Genomic DNA, 18135 nt, shown 5'->3' with positions numbered 1-18135 from the left:
GCTGGTAATTTTAACTATGCTAACTCAGGTACACCTCTAGATAATTTACTTAAAGATTTTATTTTATAAACATTAAGCCCATGCCTTAGTAGAAAGAATATAAACCTTAACATAAGGAGAGTTGGGTTCCAGTTCAAACTCCACCATTTACTAGTTAGACACCTATTGAAACTTATCTTAAAATCAGTTTCCTGATAGTAAAATGGGGATAACAGGAGTGTGGATTATATAAGATGAGACACGTGGAAATGCCTTACCAACTGACAGGCACCCTTCTCCTACCATGTTGTTATTAATGGCACATATTTGGCTGAGAAGAAAATGTGCAGTGCTAAAGTGTGAAGTCACCAGTTACACCAGCTATGTTTGGCAGATTATGCTTGCGTATTGGTAAACTGTCTGTTAATAGTTGTAAGAACTTTCTATCCTGCTGCTTTTTGATGACCAAATATCATTTGTAACGCCAGACTCCCTGACTGACTTATATCTAAACCTGGAGCGAGTCTATAAAGCAAATGTTGAAAGAGTCCAGATTGTTCACAGACTGCCAATAAAAATTGTCTACACATAATGGCCATTTTTTAATGAGAGAATAATATTTTCTATAAGTTTATAAATAATATATTCAACAGTTGTTCAATGAAGCTATTTTCAAGAAATGAATTGTTCAATGTTATAATGCTCCTGAGGCCTAGCACAGCACCTGCCGAATAGTAGGCACTAAATAATTATTTGTTGAATAAATGAATGAAAGTCTTCTTAATGGCTAGGAATTTATTCTAATATTGAATAAAAAAGGACTTGTAAAGGAGTGAAACACATTCTAAATTACTAAGCCTAAGGAGATAAATGTATAAGCCTGACCTTTGGAAAGTAATCTGCTTTAATTTTACTAAACATTCCTTGGGAAGAATCTCATGATTGTCTAAGGTACCACAGTATTTCTAACTCCATTCAAACTTCAGGCTCGACAATCATGGCTCTGTGCTAGTTTTTATTGCACAAATTTCTAGAAGATACTTCTTCTCATAAAGGTCTGTATAAACTTAGTGTAGTTTAAGGAGTCTGACCTATTACTTTTTTTTTTTTTTGAAACAGGGTCTCACTCTGTCACCTAGGCTGGAGTGCAGTGGTGCGATCTTGGCTCACTGCAACCTCCACCTCCCAGGTTCAAGCGATTCTCCAGCCTCAGCCTCCAGAGTAGCTGGGATGAAAGGCGCCCGCCACTGCACCGGTTAATTTTTGTATTTTTAGTAGAGATGGGGTTTCACTATGTTGGCCAGGCTGGTCTTGAACTCCCGACCTCAGGTGATCTGCCTGCCTCGGCCTCCCAAAGTGCTGGGATTGCAGGCATGAGCCATGGTGCCTGGTGTGACCTGTCACTTTCTAATGACCGCAAGCAATGATCCCACTAAAGGATGCTTGCCTGAAGCATTTTCTTGAGGAAACTGGTAAAAAAAAAAAAAAAAAAAAAAAAAAAAAGCCAGGAGTGGTGGCTAATGCCTGTAATCCCAGCACTTTGGGAGGCCAAGAAGTGGTGGTGGTGGGGGGGGGTGGGGAGTGGATCACCTGAGGTCAGGAGTTCAAGACCAGCCTGGCCAACATGGTGAAATCTTGTCTCTATTAAAAACGCAAAAATTATCTGGACATGGTGGTGTGCCCCTATAATCCCAGCTACTCGGGAGGCTGCGGTGGGAGAATTGCTTGAACCTAGGAGGCAGAGGCTGCAGTGAGCCAAGATCTGACTACTGCACTCCAGCCTGGGTGACAGAGTGAGAGACCCTGTCTCCAAAAAAAAAAAAAAAAAACTTATTATTTTTTTTTTAGTAAACCAATAATTGAAAAAAATTCAGATAAGTCATTTTCATTTGAATTTAAAATTTTGCTTTCTGAATATATAATATCTTTATTGCGTTCAAAATTCAAAAAGTGTCTTTAATGAAAAAGATGCTTGCCAAATCCTGTCTGTCAGTTATACAGTATCATTTCTTGTAAGAAACCTGTTTCTTTTTTTTTGTTTGTTTTTTTCTTTTTGAGACGGACTCTCGCTCTTGTCCCTCAACCTGGAGTGCAGTGGGGCAATCTCAGCTCACTGCAAACTCCGCCTCCCAGGTCATTCTCTTGACTCAGCCTCCCGAGTAGCTGGGACTACAGGCACCTGACACCATGCCCGGCTAATTTTTTGTATTTTTAGTAGAGGTGGGGTTTCACTGTGTTAGCCAGGATGGCCTCGATCTCCTGACCTCGTGATCCACCTGCCTCGGCCTCCCAAAATGCTGGGATTATAGGAGTGAGCCACTGCGCCCAGCTGTAAGAAACCTGTTTCTAATTTATCGTCTACCCTTAGTTCTCAGATAAATACACAAACACAATTTCTTTTCTTCTTTTTTCTATATAGATGGCATCATACAGTACATTCTTTAGCACCTTGCCATTTTTTAACTTAATATATCTTGTGGATGGTTGCATTTTAGAGCAGAAATACTTTCTCATAGTTTCTTATAGCTACGTAGTCTTTTATTTATTTATTTATTTTTAAATTTTAAGACAAGAGTCTCGTTCTGTCGCCCAGGCTGCAGTGCAGTGGCCCAATCTCAGCTCACTGCAAACTCTGCCCCCCGGCTCAAGCGATTCTTCTGCCTCAGCCTCCTGAGGAGCTGGGATAACAGGCACGCACCACCACGCCTGGCTAATTTTTGTATTTTTAGTAGAGATGGGGTTTCTCCATGTTGGCCAGGCTGGTCTCAAACTCCTGACCTCAAGTGATCCACCCGCCTCGGCCTCCCAAAGTGCTGGGATTACAGGCATGAGTCACTGTGCCCAGCCTGAATCTTTTTATATTTATTGTCTGTGGATTTTGTTTCATTCTTAGGAATGCCCTCCTTATTCCATGACTATAAAATATTTGCCAATGGTTTCCTCTGGTATAGTTTGAGTTTTCTTTTTTACATTTAAATGTTTGATGTTCCTGAGGTGTGATTCGATTTAGGTTGTTAGGTATAGTTCAAATGAATTTTTATTATTTTACATATATATTTAAATCTAATTTTATTGTTTGTTGTTGTTGTCGTCGTTGTTTTTAGAGACAGAGCCTCACTCTGTCACCCAGGCTGGAGTGCAGTGGTGTGATCATAGCTCACTGCAGCCTCAAATTCCTGGGCTCCAGTTATCTTCCCACCTCAATCTCCTGAGCAGCTGGGACTACAGGCATGGACCACTATGCCTGGCCAATTTTTCAATTATTTTTATTTTTGTGGAGACAAGGTCTCACCGTCTTGCTCATGCTGATCTCAAGCTCCTTGGCTCAAGTGATCCTCCCTCCTTGACTTCCCAGAGTGCTGAGATTACAGGTGTGCCCCACTGTACCTGGCCTCAAATGGATTTTTAATAAGTTAACCTGTTTATTCCAATGATAATTCAATCCTTGATTGAGTAATCCGCCTTTTCCACAGTAATCTGAATTGTCTCCTTTATTAAATATTAAATTTCTATGCATATATATGAGTGTATTTTTGGTTTTCTGTTCTATTTCATTGATTGGTCTTTTCATGCATTAATAAAATTATAGCCTTTTATTTATTGAAGTATTGTACTATTTAGTACATGGATAGGACTAAGCCTTTTTCATGCCTGTTTTTTGTAGAGCTTGTAGTTTAGGAATTATTTTAAAATTTTTACATGGTTTAAAAAATCAAAAGGATGATCTTTTATGACATAAAATTATATAAAATTCAGTTTGTGTTTATAAATAAAGTTTTATTGGGACAGAGCAGTACCCATCATTTATGTATTGCCTCTGACCCCTTTTGCACTGCATTCGATGAGTGGATAATTTTTTTTTTTTTTTTGAGGTAGGATCTCACTCTGTTGCCCAGGCTGCAGTGCAGTGGCATGATCTCAGCTCACTGCAATCTTCGCTTACCTGTCTCAAGCTGTTCTTCAGCCTCAGACTCCTGAGTAGCTGTGACTATAGGCATGAGCCACCATGGTTGGCTAATTTTTTTTTTTTTTTTAAATTCTATTTATTTATTTATTTATTTTTTGTCTTTTGAAGAAATGGGGTTTTGCCTTGTTGCCCAGGCTGGTCTCCAACTGCTGAGTTCAAAGAGAACTGCCTGCCTTGGCCTCCCAAACTGCTAGGATTACAGGTGTGAGCCATTGAACCTGGCCTGAGTGAGGCTGGTTTTGACACAGACTTCATGCCACAGAGTATAAAATATTTACTGTCCGGCCCTTTATAGAAAATGTTTGTCTGACAATTGCTGTAAATTACCAAAAGAGCTAATTTACTCTAAATACATTGGATATCTGTAAAAAAATTTTCGGTGAAATAATTATTAGGATATGATTTAGGGCCAGGCGCAGTGGCTCACACCTGTAATCCCTCCAGTTTGGGAGGCTGAGGAGGCAGATTGCTTGAGCCCACAAGTTAGAGATCAGCCTGGACAACATAGGGAGACCCCCATCTCTACAAAAAAATAGGAAAATTAGCTGGGTGTGGTGGCTCAGGCCTGTACTGCCAGCTACTCAGGAGGCTGAGGCATAAGAATTGTTTGAGTCTGGGAGGTAGAGGTTGCAGTGAGCCCAGATTCCACCATTGCACTCCAGCCTGAGTGACAGGGTGAGACCGTGTTGGAAAAAAATAAAAAATAAAAAAAAATGGATGATTTAGGCCAAGGCCTGGGCCCTGTGGCTCATGCCTATAATCCCTCTACTTTGGGAGGCTGAAATGGGCCAATCTCTTGACCCCAGTAGTTCAAGATCAGCCTGGGCTACTCAGGAGGCTGAGATGGGAGGATTGAATGAGTCTGGAAGGCTAAGGGTGCAGTGAGCTGTGATCTTGCTACTGTACTCCAGCATGGAGGATAGAACAAGACCCTGTCTCAAAAAAAAAAAAAAAGAAAGAAAGAAAGAAAAGAAAAAGAAAAAGAACATTTTTTAAAAAAAGATATGATTTAATTTAAATTATTTTTGTCATCGAACTCTGTACTTCCTTGAGTGCAAAATAGCTGAATCTATGGTTTTAGTACAGTTGCAATTATGTGAGTTTTCTCATGTCCAAAATAGAAGACATTGAAACATTTCTTTTTATGTTTATATTTTCCAGTATACATTCAGTGATACTTAAAAATTAAGATGGGACTGAAACTTTTTATGCATTAGATGTAAATATTTTTCTGGTATATGTTTAGGTTAGAGGGCCAATGATTGGCTTTCTATAGTATTTTTGTTCGCTATAGGTTCTCTGATTCTACATTAAGTCTAGTGTCCTTGAGAATAATTTTTTGACTTTTATTGAATTTATTGGAGCTATTCCCAGTGTTTTTTCTCAGGTTTGATAGAAATATCACTGCAGACTTTCTCATACTAGTTGTATTAATAGGATTTCTCTCCAGCAAGCTACATAGTAAGAGAATTCCAACTGAAGGACTTTGATTTTTAATGTATAAATAGGACTTTTTCTCTCATTTATTTATTTTTTGCTACACAATAAAGTGGTAAGGATTTTTCTATAATGTTAGTTTTTTGGTACTCAGTAAGGCCAGAACTACTGCATATACATTTTAATTATAAATTAATTGATGCTAGGGTGGGCACAGTGGCTCAGGCTGTAATCCCAGAACTTTGGGAGGCCGAGGCGGGTGGATCGCTTAAGGTCAGGAGTTTGATGATACCAGCCTGGCCAACATAGCAAAACCTGTTTCTACTAAAAATACAAAAATTAGCACACCTGTAATCCCAGCTACTCGGGAGGCTGAGGCAGGAGAATTCCTTGAACCCGGGGGGTGGAGGTTGCAGTGAGTCAAGATTGTGCCACTGCACTGCAGCCTGGGCAACAGAGCGAGACTCCATTTCAAAAAAAAAAAATTATTTGATGCTTAATATTATATAACTTGGAAAGTGCTTATGAATGAAAATAATCAAGATATACTTTGTGCTTTTCACTCTTGAGGTTTTATGTGATAAAACATTGCTACCTACAGTTCATTCTCCCTCCTTGGAAAGTAGAACATTATTGAGCTCAATCAAAATGAGAGAAGTATGTAAAAGGGAACAGAATTATGTAGCATGCTTTGAACAGCAAGTAATAGGAAACACTGGTCCAGTTGGATGCTAATAAAGCACTGTATTATTGCCAACAGCAGGCATTCCAGGCATATTATGCCAAGGGCTCACATTCAGTTTCTTGCTTTGCCTCCCTTTCCACTTTGTGTTGGCTTCCTCTTCAGGTTGGTAGCAAAATACTTGTAGCTGATTCCAAAATCATATCCTGCTATAAACACTGTGAGAAGGAAAGAAGAGACAAGTTCTTTTTTGTGTCTCTCTTCAGAAATGAGACAACCTCTGCTGGAAGCCTCCTTTAGGTTTTACTTCATTTCAAAACTGGGACATGTGCCATTTCCTAAAGCAATCACTGGCAAGGGGAATTAGATTATCATGATTAGTCTAATCACCTGGAATTAAATTGATGTTAGGAGTTAATGTCCATCAGCACTAAGCAGAGTTCTCTTTTTCTATGTTTTGATGTCATGTGGGAGTTGAAAAACTGCAACTGGTCAGCCAGAGATTGACAGAGTGATGGAGCCACTGAATAAGAAATGGATTTATGACCTGGGAACATGAGAAGCCATGCTAAATGAAACCCATACATTTGAAGCTGTCAATTTCTCATAGATTTATCTATTTGTTCAAGTATAAGGAATCTTGAGAACTCATGTAGGATGCAATAGAAACTATATTTTATTTGAGTGCATATTTGTTAACATATTCCTGCTTTTTAAATACTCTACAATCAGGCTGGGTACAGTGTCTCATGTCTATAATCCCAGTGCTTTGGGCGGCTGAGTCAGGAGGATCACTTGAGCCTAGGAGTTTGAGACTGCAATGAGCTATGATCACGACACTACTCTCTGGCCTGGGCAATAGGGAAAGACCCTGTCTCTGAAAACAAAACAAAATAATAAAAACAAAAATAGGCCAGGCACGGTGGCTCATGCCTGTAATCCCAGCACTTTGGGAGGCCGAGGCGGGCGGATCATGAGGTCAGGAGATCGAGACCATCCTGGCTAACACAGTGAAACCCCGACTCTACTAAAAATACAATAAATTAGCCGGGCGCAGTGGCAAGCGCCAGTAGTCCCAGTTATTCGGGAGGCAGGAGAATGGCGTGAACCCGGGAGGCGGAGTTTGCAGTGAGCCAAGATTGCGCCACTGCACTCCAGCCTGGGCGACAGAGAGAGACTCCATCTCAAAAACAAAAAAAAAAGTAAATAAAATAAATAAAAACACATATAAAAACCCCTCTACCATCAGAAAGTTATTGACACTTTTGGTTTCAGATGTGTCCATCTTGCTGTGAGTCCACATCCAGCAGGGACAGGCAAAGCCAAGAGCACTAGGGCTCCTCTCCTTCCTGTGTGTGTGCACTTTCCCATGAATATACAAAATAAAGATAATTACTTACTCCATGTGTTACACTTGCAAACCTTGCCTTTTTTTTATTGCTCTAAAATGTGAGGTAACCAAGATTGTGCATAAGTAGCAATAGACAACTTAACTGCACACTATCTCTGACTCTGTGGTCCTATATGGTACTTTGGATAATATTATTTTGATAATTATGCATGAATAATTTTTCCAGTGGCACCAGCTGGCCCTAGCTGGCAGCCACCCCTTCCCAGTATGTAAGTGCTTTGTTGTTTTTGAAAGGTAATTTTTAAATGTTGAATATAATTTTTTTTTTTTCAAGAGACTGGGTTTCACTCTCACCTCGGCTGGAGTGCAATGGCATGATCATAGCACACCTTGAACTCCTGGGTTCAAGCACTCCTCCTGCCTCAGCTTCCTGGTAGCCACCACATTAGTGAGCTGGATTTTTTAATTTTTTAAGCTTTAACACAAAAGTGAAATGGTTTATTTATTTCACCAAAGGGTTAATAATTGAGAAAGTGATTATCAACATGTACACAAAGCTAACTAGAAGATTAGCTTTCTCAATAGAAATCCAAGTGTCCTGTTAACACTGATGTCACTTATAAATAAATGTTTTGAAACTTTACCTTTTCTTTTTTTTATTTTTTTTGCCTCCCAACATAAAGGCCATACCAGAAAACCTCAGGAATGTAATAATTTATTTATAATTTTTTTCTTCAAAAAAATCCCTTAAAGTTCAGACATTAACACTGATATGCAATACCAAATAGCTCCACAGGACAGATGGAAACAGGAAAAGTCAGATGGTTGGCACTTAAAAGGACCAGTAATTAAGCAATTGAAAGTGGATTGGATTGTTGGTTGATATTTGTTCATTTGAAAGAATCAAGTGGTAGAGGTAGCCTCTTGGAATAAGGAGATTAAGTCACACCTAATGCTTCCCCTCACTGACCAAGGGGCTGGGATATCTTGTTAACTACCTCTTTTCTGTTTAATTGCATTCTGTACTCTAATTTTCTCAGATCGTATATTCTATCTTATTTTTCCCTCTGGACAGAAAGAAATCTTTGTTTACTTCACTCTACGTCTTTTCTCTGAGAAAAGGCAGTCTCCTCTCACAGGGGAAAGAAAACCAGGAGGAGGGAGAGAGGAAGGAGGGGGAAGAAGGGAAGATGAGAGAGAGAGAAGAGAGAGGAAACAGAGACGGAGAGAGAGGAGAGACAGAGCAGAGAGAGAGAAAGAGAAAAATGGAACATCAGATTAAAGTAGAAGACGTGGGAGAGGGGAAGAAAAGAGGGAGCAGGAAGGGTGATGCTCCAAGCTCTCAATTTCAGGACTGTGCAAAATGATTTTCCAGGAGATGCACATGTGGTCTCATATTTCTCACAATAGTCCATCCAGACTCCCTCCTCAGGTCTGTCTCCCACTACCAAAACCCAATGTAGCCAGTCTTGCTGCCTTACCTGGAGGGAGGACCAGGACCTGGTGCCAGGTCTGTGACTCCACTGCTGTCCCTGAACAGACTTGTTGGAGGCATTCACGTTTCTCTCCACTCTTGGGGAAACAGCCTGCAACAGGAAAGGAGTGGGTGTTAGTGTTTTCTCAGGGCCACCTGGTGGTCCTAGCTTGCTACACCCCGTTTTCTGACTGAGAGGAAGCAGCAAGTGTGACTTAATCTCCTTCTTGCAAGGGGCTACCTCTTCCACTTGATTCTTTTTTTTTTTTTTTGAGTTGGATTCTCGCTCTATTGCCCAAGCTGGAGTGCAGTGGTGCAATCTCCACTCACTGCAACCTCCACCTCCCAGGTCAAGCGATTCTCCTGCTGCAGCCTCCCGAGTAGCTGAGATTACAGATGCACGCCACAATGCCCGGCTAATTTTTGTGTTTTTAGTAGAGATGGAATTTCACCATGCTGGCCAGGCTGGTCTCGAACTTCTGACCTCAGGTGATCTGCCTGCCTCGGCCTCCCAAAGTGCTGGGATTACAGGCGTGAGCCACCGCGCCCAGCCGTCCCTTTGATTCTTTCAGATGGATGTCTGTGGGGCACAGAAAGGGGCTCAGCTGAGGGGGCTTATGGGTATTACCTAGGGTGCAGCGTCAGGTTGGGGTAACTGCTGTCGCTGCTGCCACAGCTACAGGACGAAGAGGTGGAAAGACACTGGGGGAAATATGGAATCAAATTTTTAAAAATGTTTTATTTTGGAGCTACTTGCCCCAAATCTTGAAATCAGAAAGTCCTGAGGGCTTTGTCTCAAAATTCATCCCAAATGCATACATTTTAACCATTACTGCTCTATTCTAAAACATGTTGGCCTGGGTGCTGTGGCTCATGCCTGTAATCCCAGCACTTTGGGAGGCTCAGGTGGGTGGATCACCTGAGGTCAGGAGTTCCAGTCCAGCCTGGCCAACATGGTGAAACCCCGTCTCTATTAAAAATACAAAAATTAGCTGGGCGTGGTGGTGCATGCCTGTCATCCCAGCTACTCAGGAGGCTGAGGCAGAAGAGTTGCTTGAACCCAGGAGGCAGAGGTTACAGTGAGCCGAGATCATGCCATTGCACTCCAGCCAGGGCAAAAAGAGCAAAAGTCTGTCTCAAACAAAAAAAAAAAGAAAAAAAAAGTTGACTTTTTTTTTTTTTTTTCCTCAAATTCAAGCCCAGTGTGCAAAATAACCAAACTATTAGGATGCCTTTTGTTTTGGTTTCTTGGAATGACCACTGTTAATAAAAATGTTTGCTCTTTTAATTTATATATAAAAAGGAATATTCAGGTTTGCTTGATATTCTGCAAATTTTGAATGACTCAAACATATTGTGAGTGTTCTTTTGGTTACCAAGCTTAGAAAAACATAAAAAACTGACAAGTCAAAAGAAAAAAAATTTTTTTAGGTTATTTGTAATAAAATGATGTGTACTTCTAAAATTAAAAAATCTTGTTTATTTTATAGACTGGCATATAACTGTTAAGACCTTGATTATAAAAAAGAAAATGTCTTTTTCATTTATCAGTTGGTGACATTCATCATATACTTTATGGGGTAAATTAAAGTTCCTGGGGATTTGTTAGTGCCCTCCTTAACTCTCATGACAATTCTCCATCTCTTACTTGAGAAGGGAGTGTTTGTGATCATCTGACCTGTTTTAGGGAACTGTCCATGCGTTTTATAGATATTTTGGAAAATTCTTTTTGAAATATTGATGTTTCTTGTTAATAATTAATGTTTAGAAATGTAAACTAGAATTTTTCAAGTATTCTATGCTATCACGATTCTAAATTTACTGTTGGTGTATGACCTTCTCCTATAAGTTAAATCAGCTCAAGTGGCTGAATAGTTCTTCATTCAGTGAGGGAGAGATTAAAAGAGGTAATATTTCTGAGTGGTGGAGGGGCCTGCTGAAAAAAAAAAAAAGCAAATATTTATATAGACAGTAGATATGTAATGAGTTGCTCCATATCAGAAAACTTTGGAAATTAAGAGGTTTTTCTGACCTCTTGTGGAAGTCTCATTAAAAATGGCAAGAAATTAAAGAACTTTTAGAAACTTTGCTGTTACCTAAGGGGGTAGCCATATAATAAAATGGAGATTCATTCAAAGTCTGATAACCCGGAATCCTGAGGAAATAATTTACCACCATGCTAAACAAGTAGCACTAACCAAAGCAGTTGCCATACTGATGGTTTGTAAATACATTCTAGTCATTGTCTGCTTATCTCCAGAATGGATTGAGGATATTCCTGATAGACAGCCAAGGTTTTGCTGATAAAATTGCCTGACTGTTATTCTGGACTTAAGGAATTCCAACGTATTCTTCAGTGATTGGGTGGTGGGGGTGTGTGTGTGGCACACGTTTCCCGTGACTGTTATAAAAAAAAGCTCCAAAATGCCTTTTAACAATAATAAACACACTTGCTGTACCAAATGAATATTTAGAACAATTAGAAAGAAAAAAATGAATTCTAACACTAAATTTGAGAATGCTCTGCAAGACTTGAACTTCCATGGCTTGGGAATTGCTAATTAGCCTCAATGGCAATATCAACTCCTTCTGGGATCCGTAGGCTACTCCATGCAGTTAGGAATTCACTTCTTGAACCTGTACTCTGCCATATCACAAGCTCACATTTCTAAATACTACAAAGGATTCATTTGATGCATCTAGCTTTTAATAGGTAACAACAATCTTCCCCAAATATCCATCTAATTAGTCTCTGCATGACTAGAAATCTGAAGATTTAGTCTTTTGGAAAAGACTTCTAAAAATCAGAGGAAAAACTACCCTTGTCCTCAATGGAAAGGAATTCACTGAGGAACCATAAACTGAGGATTCTTAAGTATCTTCCAGAAGAATGATCTTTGGAAGAAGATAACCAAACCAATATCTTCAGATCAAGCTGTTGATGACACCAAGTAGACACTTTCACCCAAGACAATAAAACAAGATACATGTTCTGGTATATTTGCCTTCCTTTAAAAATTTTGCTCTGGTTATCAAAGTGCCTAGTTGTCCCCTAGAGGCCAACCAACAGTTTTTAAGATTCTTTCACAAATTATATTTTATCTTAATCTTCTGTAGTACAAAATTTCCATGCCACCTAAGGAAAGGCAAAACTTTCTTGTGCTTTTTTTGCAGACTATAGCTATTGTTTTTAAATTTTTATCATTATATTTTAAGAGACAGGGTCTTGCTCTGTCACTTAGGCTGTAGTGCTGTGATACTAGCTCACTGCAGGCTCAAGCAATTTTCCCACCTCAGCCTCCTGAATAGCTGGGACTACAGTTGTACAGCAACTCAACTGGCTATTTTTCTTAGTTTTTAGTAAAGACGAAGTCTTGCTTTGTTGCCCAATCTGGTCTCAAAATCTTGGCTTATCCCCCACCCCCAACCCCCTGCCCTGGCCTCCCAAAGTGCTATGATTACAGGCATGAGTTGCCACTCCCTGATTTATTGTTTTTTTTTTTTTTTTTTTTGAGACGGAGTCTTGCTCTGTCGCCGGGGCTGGAGTGCAGTGGCCGGATCTCAGCTCACTGCAAGCTCCGCCTCCCGGGTTCACGCCATTCTCCTGCCTCAGCCTCCCAAGTAGCTGGGACTACAGACGCCCGCCACCTCGCCCGGCTAGTTTTTTGTATTTTTTAGTAGAGACGGGGTTTCACAGTGTTCGCCAGGATGGTCTCGATCTCCTGACCTCGTGATCCGCCCGTCTCGGCCTCCCAAAGTGCTGGGATTACAGGCTTGAGCCACCGCGCCCGGCCGATTTATTGTTTTAAATCTAACTGACTAATGCAGTTTTTATCCTCTACCTGATTCCACTAACAAAAATTTAATAGGTATTCAACACTTCAAAAGGCAGATTTTCTTCTATAGGTTTCTTCTGGAATTTGAATTTTCCTGACAGTATTAATTTTTACCTTCAGTTTTATCAGTATTGAACACTGACCTGAAACAACAAAGTATGTCTGCTGACATTATTGCAATAATGTATTGAGTCTCTCCTTGCAGTGTTAGTCCTTAATCTTCAGTGACTCCCCAGCCTCCACTCAAGCTATATTCACATGTTGAAGAATTAATTGTCCTGCTCTCACGGTGATAAATGACACTTACACACCCCATACCCCTTTCAGTTTGTGCAACACTAAATCACTACTTTTTATGTGGATATCAGGTCACTTGATCATTATACAAACTTATCTAGTGTAATGTGGAGTGAGTTTTAGACTATTATATTAATAATATTTTTCAATATTTTAAACATCTACTCCTATAGGAAATGATGTTTCTCTGAGAAAGGTACCCAGACCTAAAATGAGGCAAGTATGGACTATTCAGGAGACCTTCCAGGAGAGATGACTGACTCCCTCTTCATCTATATTCTGGGAGCTCCAATTCCAGTAGTAGGAATAATATGACTAGAAAAGGTGATCCAAAATGTGTCTCTGGTCCCAGCAGAAATCAATAGATGACACTACTTCTTTTCTGGAGGTCCAGCAACCTAGCTTAAAGTTTCATGGTGGTTTTGAATGATTTCATAGTTTTTGGTTTCTTCTTGGCTAGCCAAGGACAGCTTTTATTTGATAGCAAATGCTGTTTGCAGCACCTCCCTAAAACATTACTGTTCAGGCAGAACAGTTTTATGGCAAAGTTAAAAGACTACCTGTCTCTCTAGAACAGATTCAGATGGAGTTGGGACATGATTTCATGGTCTGGTTTTGAAATCTATTTATTTGTTTTTGCAACCTATTGCTAGTATTAATAGCTATTTTGTTTCCATTACTTACGTGCATTTCACTAGTACATCTTGTTCAGCCTTAAATGCTACTGTGCAGTCATTATACATTCACTATGTATCTTTTGCAAAAAATGTACATGAGGGACCAACTGTATGCAGATGCAGAGAACGTTCTCCGGATAAACTTGTGACAAGTGGATTCTGACAGTGGTGTAGATCTGAACCCCCAGATGAAAGTCCTGATGGCTGACTTTGTCTTTGGTCAAAAGCGGAGGCTGAAGAGTGAAAAAGCACCTAGGAACTTGTAGTTGGGAGCTGAGAGGCGTAGTTGAATCTTCCCTACCAAACATAAACATCTCCTGCTAAATATTTTAACCAGTCAAGGTTGCTCAGTGATTGTCACGCATCAAGATGTAGAAAGTCCATCTGTAACTATATTTGAAACCAGAGAGAGAGAACATTCTGCAATGAAGACCACATTAATCTTTTTACTTCCCTTCCTAGATAAATTTACCAGGATCATCACCAAATTGCCCCATTTTAGAAAACTGGCCCCTACTCCCTAAACACTTCTTAGATTCACCTATTCGACTTCTACAATCAGCTCCCTACAACACTCTTCTGTTTGTGTAAAGTTTATTTTCCTATGTTGTTTGCTCTCCCTTGATGCAGCACACCAAACTCTGTCTTGTTGGAATACACCGTGTGGTCATTGGGTGACTGCCAGCACCTGTGCAAATCTAGAGAGCCCATTTGGAGACTTCCTGCACCTCCATCTTTCAACCCCTGCCCTGGTTCATACCCAGTAGATCTGCTCCCAAATCCTTTGGATTTAGAGTGAAGAAATATTTTGATTCTGGGGCATTAGAAAGGCAAGCACTAATCAAATAAGATTAAGTTTGGCATGAAGGGATTAAGCTCAGAACAGATAATTACTTGGAATGAATTATCTTGGGAAGAGCTACCGGGATTGTACGCTCACCCTAAGGTAGTTCAAGGGCAGGTTGTTAGGTTCCTATGTTAAGGACAGAGCCTAGGCCCTCCCTCACTTTTCCAAGTCTTTTACTAACCAATTGCTTGGACTTGTCCTTATTCTGTATCAGGTTGGAGCAGAGCATGGACATGGAAACTAGTGCTCTCAGCAAGAAGCCGTGGTGGACCCTGCCTGAAAACTTTCATGCTCCAATGGTGTTCCACATGGAAGAGGACCAGGAGGAGCTCATCTTCGGTGAGTGGCCCTTGCTAACGTCCCCGCCTTAATCCTTGTCTTCTCAGTTTTCACTCTTCCTCTCCCCTCCCACCTTTATCAGTCGCATATTCCTACCCTGAAAGCCACCTCCCCATTCCCTAAGGGCTTGTGCTTGACAGACACTCCTCTCACCTCTTATGCTCACAGGGCATGGTGACACATACCTTCGCTGCATTGAGGTGCACAGCCACACCCTTATTCAGCTGGAGAGCTGGTTCACAGCTACAGGCCAGACTCGTGTGACTGTAGTCGGACCACATAGGGCAAGGCAGTGGCTGCTGCACATGTTCTGTTGCGTGGGGAGCCAGGACTCCTATCATCATGCTCGAGGTAGGTATTCTTGGCTGAACTGTGGTTTTGGACTTGGTGGTGGCGTTCTGGCTAAGTTGTGTGGCATCTTGGATTCTTGAAGAATCCCTTTGTGGCTAGGGAATCCAGGTGCTTCCCAGAGTCCATTGGGAAGAAAAGTGCTCATTTTTTTTGTGACATGAGATTGCTTAAGGTGGAGAAGGTAGCTGGGAGGTGTAAATGGGTTACCTTGGAAGGCCTGGGCTGGGGTGACATCCTCCCTGCAGCCTCCCTGATGGAGTCCAGGCCTGCCAGTGGGCCCCAGTTATGGGCCCTGGTTCATTAGCCCTGGGCACATCTTTTGCAGGCATGGAGATGCTGGAACATGTCCGAAGCCAGCCCCTGACCAATGATGACCTGGTCACCTCCATTAGCGTGCCACCGTACACTGGAGACCTGTCTTTGGCTCCCAGGATAAGTGGAACCATCTGTCTTAGCGTTCCTCAGCCTTCCCCTTACCAAGTGATTGGTTGTTCGGGATTCCATTTGAGTTCACTGTATCCGTAATTAAGGACTGATCTCCCCTGGGAAGCGGGGATGAGAGGAGAAGTCTTGGCCTCGCTTTTGGTGAGAAAGACATGAAAGATACTGAAGAAAGTTTGAATTTGTGGCTGGGACCTGTCCCTCTCAGGTCTTGTAGACATGTGTCTGAGGGAAGTCTCCTGAATGTAACAAAGTATTATTGGCAAAGCAATCCAATAAAATAAGCTACCTATGATGCAAAGCCTTCAATGTGCTGTCCTCTTTCCTTAGGATGAACTTATTCACCCCAGGATTTTCCTGGACCTTCAAGTGCAGACAAATGGGGAGAACGGCAAGGTGGGAGGAAGGGTCCAGATAGATGTGGAAAGTGTTCCCACCCCAACTACCTGGTGAAGTAGGCAACCAGGGAATCTGGTGAACATGAGGTAGCCAGCATTGTCCCTGATTGTCCAAGTTTGTGGGTGGGGGTGGAGTGGGTAGTTTTCAGGGAGCAATGGGTTTTGAAGTCCCTCATGCCATGAATTAAATATGAAGGCTTCCTGAATCTCCATTAAAGAACGTTTTCTGATTGCCAAGTCTATATTTGGATCTCTCTAGGCAAGATTATGGCAAGCTAAACCTGTCCTCAGTAGAACTCTTCCTCTTCAAATTTGCCGTTTCTCCAGCAGCCTGTATCTTAATAATGAGGCAATTGTGGTACTCTAGGAGAGTGACGATGGTGACTTAGACCACAGTGGAGTAGCTGAAGTGTTAGGAAGTGGTTGAATTTGGAACATAATTTGAAGCCAGCAAGATTTACTAATTACATGGTTTTCACAAGGCCAATTGCCAAATAAAAGTTAAAATATCATATTCACAGTAGAAAAACACTTAGAGAAAATGTTGAGGCCGGGCGCGGTGGCTCAAGCCTGTAATCCCAGCACTTTGGGAGGCCGAGACGGGCGGATCACGAGGTCAGGAGATCGAGACCATCCTGGCTAATACGGTGAAACCCCGTCTCTACTAAAAAATACAAAAAACTAGCCGGGCGACGAGGCGGGCGCCTGTAGTCCCAGCTACTCGGGAGGCTGAGGCAGGAGAATGGCGTGAACCCGGGAGGCGGAGCTTGCAGTGAGCTGAGAGCGGGCCACTGCACTCCAGCCTGGGCGGCAGAGCAAGACTCTGTCTCAAAAAAAAAAAAAGAAAAGAAAATGTTGAACAAATTCAGGTTATAGTAGTTGGACACTATGGCTCATGCTTGTAATCCTAGCACTTTGGGAGGCCAAGAAGGGCTCAGGTGTTGGAGACCAGCCTGGGTAACATGGTGAAACCCTGTCTCACCCAAGAACACAAAAAATTAACCTGGTGTGGTGGTACACACCTGTTGTCCCAGCTGCTTAAGGTGGGCACTGGGGTTGCAGCATTGCTTGAGCCTTGGAGGCGGAGGTTGCAGTAAGCCAAGATCATGCCACCACACTCCAGCATAGGCAACAGAGTGAGACTCTGTCTTAAAAAAAAAAAAAAAAAAAAAATTCAGGTTTACAGACTGTCATACAGACTGCCAAAATAAATTGTCTACAGATAATGGCCACTTTTTTCTTTCTAGAAGTGAATTGTTCAGTTAGTCCTGAGGCCTAGCCCAGTGCCTTAATAATTATTTGTTGAAAAATGAATGGAAGTCTTTTTTTTTTTTTTAAGAGACGGAGTCTTGCTTTGTCGCCCAAACTGGAGTGCAGTGGCCGGATCTCGGCTCACTGCAAGCTCCGCCTTTCGGGTTTACACCATTCTCCTGCCTCAGCCTCCCGAGTAGCTGGGACTACAGGCGCCTGCCACCTCGCCCGGCTAGTTTTTTGTATTTTTTAGTAGAGACGAGGTTTCACCTGGTTAGCCAGGATGGTCTCGATCTCCTGACCTTGTGATCCGCCCGTCTCGGCCTCCCAAAGTGCTGGGATTACAGGCTTGAGCCACCGCGCCCGGCCGAATGGAAGTCTTTTTAATGGCTAGGAATGTATTCTAATATTGAAATAAAAAGAACTTGTAAAGGAGTGAAGCACATTCTAACTTGCTAGACATAAAAAGATAAATGTATATCCCTGACCTTTGGACAACATTGCTTTTACTAAAAATTTCCTAGGGAAAAATCTCATGATTGTCAAAGGTACCATAGTGTTTCTAACTCCAATCAAACTTCTGGCAAAAGATCTGTGTATACTTTAGTACAGTTTAAGGAGTCTGAGCTGTCATTTTCTTTGTTTCTCTTTCTTTTTCCTTCCTTCCTTCTTTTCTTTCTCTCTTTCTTTCTTTCTTCTTTCTTTCTCTCTTTCTTTCTTTCTTTCTTTCTTTCTTTCTTTCTTCTTTCTTTCTCTCTTTCTCTCTTTCTCTCTTTCTTTCTTTCTCTCTTTCTCTCTTTCTCTCTCT

The 18135-nt window shown here is 41.4% G+C and overlaps 1 protein-coding gene across 4 annotated transcripts in view; it reads left to right on the top strand.

Annotated features, from left to right (window-relative positions):
• The window catches only part of KHDC1 (KH domain containing 1), a 69187-nt gene extending 53208 nt beyond the window's left edge, over positions 1 to 15979 (top strand). For all 4 annotated transcript variants that reach the window (XM_033217660.1, XM_033217661.1, XM_033217663.1 and 1 more), the window contains 3 exons: positions 14762 to 14886; positions 15055 to 15237; positions 15563 to 15979. In XM_033217660.1, coding sequence (XP_033073551.1) covers positions 14762 to 14886; positions 15055 to 15237; positions 15563 to 15762 — 508 coding nt within the window. In that variant the 3' untranslated portion in view covers positions 15763 to 15979. The remainder of the gene's footprint in view (positions 1 to 14761; positions 14887 to 15054; positions 15238 to 15562) is intronic.
• The last annotated feature ends 2156 nt before the right edge of the window (positions 15980 to 18135 follow it).

Source organism: Trachypithecus francoisi, unplaced genomic scaffold, assembly GCF_009764315.1.
Source record: "Trachypithecus francoisi isolate TF-2019V2 unplaced genomic scaffold, Tfra_2.0 Lachesis_group10, whole genome shotgun sequence".
NCBI lineage: Eukaryota > Metazoa > Chordata > Mammalia > Primates > Cercopithecidae > Trachypithecus > Trachypithecus francoisi.
This window is presented reverse-complemented; position numbering and strand designations above follow the sequence as displayed.